The sequence below is a fragment of the Panthera leo genome, chromosome B1 (assembly GCF_018350215.1).
Source record: "Panthera leo isolate Ple1 chromosome B1, P.leo_Ple1_pat1.1, whole genome shotgun sequence".
In the NCBI taxonomy this organism is placed as follows: domain Eukaryota; kingdom Metazoa; phylum Chordata; class Mammalia; order Carnivora; family Felidae; genus Panthera; species Panthera leo.
The window spans coordinates 147,774,560-147,780,559 of record NC_056682.1 but is presented as its reverse complement, the minus strand read 5'-3'; the positions used below and the strand labels follow the sequence as shown (position 1 = coordinate 147,780,559).

The following is a 6,000-nucleotide window of genomic DNA, read 5'->3' as shown; positions in this document are numbered from 1 at the left end:
AGTCCTTGACCAATCTGGTGGCCCCAGTGCACTCGCTGGGCGTGGTCCGGGGCTGCAAAGATGTCCAGAACTTGAGGGACCCGGGGCCACAGTGGGAGAGGGAGGGTCGGCGCCCGCCGCTCTCGCGAGAGTTCGCGGGGTGAGGGCGGTGAGGGACTGGAGACTTGGAGTAGGGGGAGGAGGAAGAAGAGGAATCGGAGGAGGGGGAGGCGCGACAAGCAGCTCAGCAGTCACGGCGGCTGTTCTTCGGAGAGCAGGCGTGTGGCCCTTTCCCCGCCTTCTTTCCCTTCCCCTCCCAGTGAGTGATTCAAGCCGTGCGCTTCCCACTTCCGCCCCCTCCGCCTGCCGTTGGAACTAGCAAAGCCGAACAAGTTGGGGCCGTCGAACAGCTGGCGCTTCCCTTCCTCCTCCTCTCCTCTTCTTCTCTCCTTCCCTCTTCATCCCTGGCCGCCGCCGCCGCCGCCGCCGCCCGGAGGCCTAGAAACCGCAAAGCCCCCAGCCCACGCCGCGGCAGACATGAGCTTCTTGTTGTGAGTAGCCAGGCCCCGCGCGCGCCGGCTTTGTTCGGTCGACCAGGGCCGCGGGCCCCAGCTCGCCTTGCCCCGAGCTGCCCGGGCTAGGCGTTCCCACTGAGCAGGTCTCCGGTAGCCCTTCTGGTGCGCTGGCGCTGCCTGACGGCCGTCGCCTCCCCAACCCGCTGCAAGCTCGCTTGGAGTCCTCCAGCCCCCACAGAGGCTCTTTCTCCCCGGACCCCGAGTCCCGACACACCCCGGTGCCTGGGTCTGCATTCTCCATCTCCCCATCTTTCCCTTCGTTCCACTCTTGGGTTTGTTGGTTTGCACGCTCTGCATAGATACCTCCCACTCCTCTGCATGACCTTTATGCGTCGCGTGCCGGGTGGTCTTTCTCCGTTTCGCTTGCCCATTGCTTTTTTCTGGATTCCAAGCACACAAGATCGGGCGTTGTACTTTTCCCTGTCACCCCAGCACCCTTTTAACTTCCCTCTTAGGTTTTAGGAGTGGAAAGTTGGAGTAACAAGTCCTGTGGATGTAACACATCCTTAATGAGGCGGCTTTAGGGTCAGGATCCCCAGGTGACAGCCCAGGGTCTTGTAGTGTGGAGCAGCTACTTGGTTCACCGAGGTGCCCTTCCTCCCAGTATGCTCCCCAGAAAAGTACGGGCTTTATCTTTTTAGACAGCCACCAAGCAGTCCGGTAGTGTGCTCTGGGTTGATTAGGTCCGCTGGGGAGTTATTTTGCAGATCATTTGTAAATGCCAACTTAACGTCACATTTAGTGCTGGTCGCTATTTCATTTACCTTTATTGCAGAAGAGTTTGGGGGGATGGACAGAAAGATGGGATGGCCAGATGGGGGTATGGAGGCAGCAGACAGCCCCAGGTCGTCTGAACACCCTTGGAATTCCGCGTTTGAAGGCTTCGTTGTGATTCACTTTTGTTTGATCTGTGGTTAGAAAGCTAATAAAAACTTGGAGGTTGAAACTAACATCATATACTCCTTTACTGTTGTGGACAGAATAGTATTTTTCTTCACAACAGTAGCAATAGCAGTTCTGTTCCCATTCTCTTCTTTCCCCACCTGTAATTTTTAGTCATCACATTGGCACCTGGATCCTGAGAATTTAATTAACCCTTATTTTCACAGGCCCCTATGTAGAATATTAATTCTTTTTCGAGTGTTCAGGCAAAACTGAGTGACCACAGAAGGCTAACTGGCAGGCCAGCTTGCTAACATTTCTCATGTACACAGGAGGCCTGGCTTGTGTCATCCTGCCTAACACATGTGAGTTTGTGAAATCTCTTCCTTAGGCTCATCCTGGAAGTTGATTTTGAGTTTGTCATGTAGGTAGTGATAGGAGGATTGGGGGACTTCATGAAAGTCCTTGTTTCCCATGTTAGCTTGAAACGAGATTTCCAGGTATCTCAGCTTGAAGCTTCTCGTCTTGAGTGTATTTTTACACTGCTGATGTTTGATTTCTTCAGGAATTAAAAGCTGTCTTCAAAATAGCAATGTAGATGATGTCTGTAACTGCTGCTAATGGACTTGGGTCTCTTGGAACTCTGAGCTAAATTGGTTGAGGCAGGGAAAAACCATATTTGGCTGAAACTAGGGATGGAGAAAATTTTGGTGGTATTTTCTGAATACACCTAGAATAGTATCCTATTTATACAATGCTCAGTATGTAATAGTTACAGAAATGAAGTGGATAAGTTTATTTTTTCTGAAGCATATTAGTTACATAAGAAAAGTCTTGCCATAACTGATGTATGTAAATATATGGCACATTAGAGGGTTTGTACTATTTGGGGTACAATTTTTCAGTCAGGTCTCATGTAGCAGTTAATATATTCCCAACATTGGATTGTGTTTGACAATCCAAAAAAGTTAATCCAACACTTTTGGTTTTGGTTTTTGTCCACTAGTAGTTCCAACGCTAAATTGAAGATCTCATAGATATAAATAATTATTCTCAGAAATGAAAGAACAAAGTTTTGGTTATTTCATCTATATGTTATTTGGTATAGCTTCCTGAATATTATTTCTCCACCAGGAGTTGATCAGAGAAATTAAGAGTTGCTGTTTAGGAGTTAAATATAAGTATTTTCTGGGCATCTGGGTGGCTCAGTTGGCTAAGCCTCTGACTCTTGATCTCAACTCAGGTCTTGATCTCAGGGTTGAGAGTTCAAGCCCACGTTGGGCTCCACGCTGGGCATGGAGCCTACTTAAAAAAAAAAAAAAAAGTGTGTGTGTGTGTATACACACATTTTTCTCTAGTTCTTAGAAGCTTACTTGGAAGGCTACTGTAAATGGTTGTAGCTGAGGAAGTAAGGGCAATGTGAGATATGTTAGTTAATGAGGATGCTGACTCATAATTCCCGAGGGCTTTAAGACAGAAGGAAAGAATTATTGTTTAAAAAAATAATTTATCGTGCCAGGCACTGATGTAGGCACTGGGTATCATTTATGAACAAAACAGTAAAAGATTCCTGTATTAGTTCAGTTTATGTTTTGGTAAGTGACCATAAACACTGAATATCAGTAAATTATACCACATGGTAGGAGGACATAAGTGCCAGGAAACAAAGTAAAGCAGGGTAAAGAGGTTTTGGGATGGGGAGATGAGGTAGATTAGGTAATACCCAAAGGGTGTCCAGATAATCAGCAGCAGTGATACCTTTTGTAGCTTTTGTGCAGATGCACAGAATAAATTTGTACAACATGTGTAGATAAGATTGGGACAAAGCTTTGGGTGTGCTGCAGACTGGCCTTTGGGTATCTTTAATAAGCTAAATTCCCAACTGATACATAGAGAAACTTCACAGGAACCTAATTTAACTTAATAGACTCAAATCTTTAAACATTGTCAGCACCTGCTGTGTGCTAAGCATTGTGGACAATGTGGGACTCCAGAGTGATTGATCGCTTATAAATCGTCATCTGTAATAGATGCAGTACATGGGGGTCTAAAGAATATGGAGCAATTTGTCCGATTTGGGCTGGAAGAAAGCTTTGTGAAAGAAGTGATGGAATATATAACAAGGGTTTTCTGAAAGGGGAAGGGGAAGTGGAAGATTTCAGTCAGAGGAAACGTCATAGAGACATGAATTTGCTTGTGAATTGTCCATTTTCAGGTTTGTCCGAAAAGCTGTAGAATCTTGGAGCTAGATGAGATCTATAAGTAACATAGCTTACTCAACCTCTTTTTGGTAAAGTGGCAAAATCACCAACTTTAGGTTATTGGCCTGATTATTGGCATGGGTTAAATCAAAATACAGCCCTCTTAGGGTTTTTCCTCTCTTGGCATTTTATGCATATAAAATTCAGGGAAATTTAGGATCAGAGCTCTTAACGTTCACTCAAAGTGTGTTCACTGAAAATACTGAGTATTCTCTATATTTCTTGCATTTTGGAATTGCTAGTCTCTTCTGACCAGTGAAATTTTACAGAAATATTTAACTTGAAAAAGACTAAAGCCTTATTTCCTAATGTAGGGCTACTTGGTTGAAACAGAGTTGAAACAAACACTTGTAGTTAACTTTAAAATGGAAGTCTGTAGGAAAGGTGGTTTAGGGATGTGAATGAGTATAAACCAGATCTGTTTCTGTATAGGCAGAAACAAAGAGATAGATAGAGACAGGAAGGAAATTTTTATTAAGCATTATGTGAAGTAACTTCAATGTAAGGATAGAAATTTAGGAAAGGATGTTTCCGATTCTGTGTCTCCCTCTCTCTCTGACCCTCCCCCGTTCATGCTCTGTCTCTCTCTGTCCCAAAAAATAAATAAAAAACGTTAAAAAAAAAAAATTAAAAAAAAAAATAAAAAAGGGGCGCCTGGGTGGCGCAGTCGGTTAAGCGTCCGACTTCAGCCAGGTCACGATCTCGCGGTCCGTGAGTTCGAGCCCCGCGTCGGGCTCTGGGCTGATGGCCCGGAGCCTGGAGCCTGTTTCCGATTCTGTGTCTCCCTCTCTCTCTGACCCTCCCCCGTTCATGCTCTGTCTCTCTCTGTCCCAAAAAATAAATAAAAAACGTTGAAAAAAAAAAAAATTAAAAAAAAAAAAAGAAATTTAGGAAAGGAGACCCAGGGTTATAGCTGTGTTTATGTGTCCATCTCTGTCTTCCTTCTCTTTTTTCTCCCTGCCCCCTTCCCCAGATCCATCTTTGGTTTTTGTTTTAAATTTTAAGCTTATGTATTTATTTTTGAGTCAGAGAGTGGGGGTGGGGGGAAAGAGAATCCCAAGCAGGCTCCGCACTGGTAGTGCAGAGCCTGACATGGGGCTCGATCTCATGAACCATGAGATCATGAACTGAGCGTAAATCAAGAATCATATTGTTTCAGTTTTGGCTAGTGGGAGTCCTATTCAGGCTGGCTTTTGTGTCCCTTTGACTTGTCTCTGTCTTTTTGTGAGCACTACCTAACTTTCTGGCACAACCAAATGTTCCAGGTTTATCCTACACTTTCTCTGCCCTGGCCCTGGAAATGGTTATTTCTCTAAAGGTGTAGGTTCTGTTCATTGAAAAATAGTATTTAGAAAACAGAATGTGGGTGATAGATATGCTTGTTGGTTCAGATGTGTTTTTGCTCCCAGACCTTCTCATTGGACTGTGCTAGAAACTAACATATCCACACACGTTTACATGTGCATATATTTTTTTCTATCTGTGTATATTGAGTACATTAACTCTAATACCTGCAATGTTGAGCCAAGTAGCACAGGGTTCCTTCTAGCCTTCTCCCTTTACATATTTTTCACTTCCTTCTTTGTTAGTGAGAAACTAGGCTCCCATAATCCCCAACATACGTATTTGCTCAAACCGCTGTGTATAGCCATTCTCCTAACCCAACTCTTCCTGGCCACCCTTCTTGTGGCTTGGGCCTCCGCATGTCATCTGAGCATGTGTGGGCCCCTGCTTCCACCATATTATGGTTGAAGGCAGTCTCAGACTCCACTGGGTATGGTGTGAGTGTGACAGTAATCTAATTTTTTCCCTATGAATCCTGTGTTTAGGATCAATACCTCAGACATGTTGGGAGGATTAGAGATACCGAATGGAAAAAGCCTAGCTCAATAAATTGTAGTTAAGTGCAGCAGTTCATTATCAATAACTCAGCAGTGTTATGACTGCTGGTAGCTGTTATTATTTTTTGTAAGCATCTTCATCATTTCTGATTACTTAAATCCTAGCCAATTTCTGTAGGTTTCTAATCACATGTATCAGTACTACGATTTTCTGCAGTTAGAGCTTAAAAGCAGGGGTTTGATTGAAGGTAAGCAAATATTTGGGTAATAGTTTACCTCATAACCAAGTAGCCTTATAATTACTATTTATAAAGGAAAGGTTGGATTTTCTTTTATTGCTACTATTTTATCTTTCAGCCTAAATCCTTTTGTTCTCAAATTGAAATTTGATGGGAATAGTTCAATAGTGGTAGTATTGGCTATTAGAGGAATATTTTTTGTGTATGTTTCTTTGTAGAAATA

At 43.8% G+C, this 6,000-nt stretch overlaps 1 protein-coding gene across 1 annotated transcript in view; it reads left to right on the top strand.

The window, feature by feature from the left end:
* Positions 1-304: 304 nt before the first annotated feature.
* MOB1B (MOB kinase activator 1B) overlaps positions 305-6,000 on the top strand; it is a 50,252-nt gene continuing 44,556 nt past the window's right edge. The window contains exon 1 of the mRNA XM_042936223.1: positions 305-530. Within this exon, the coding sequence (XP_042792157.1) occupies positions 517-530 (14 nt within the window). The 5' untranslated portion in view covers positions 305-516. The remainder of the gene's footprint in view (positions 531-6,000) is intronic.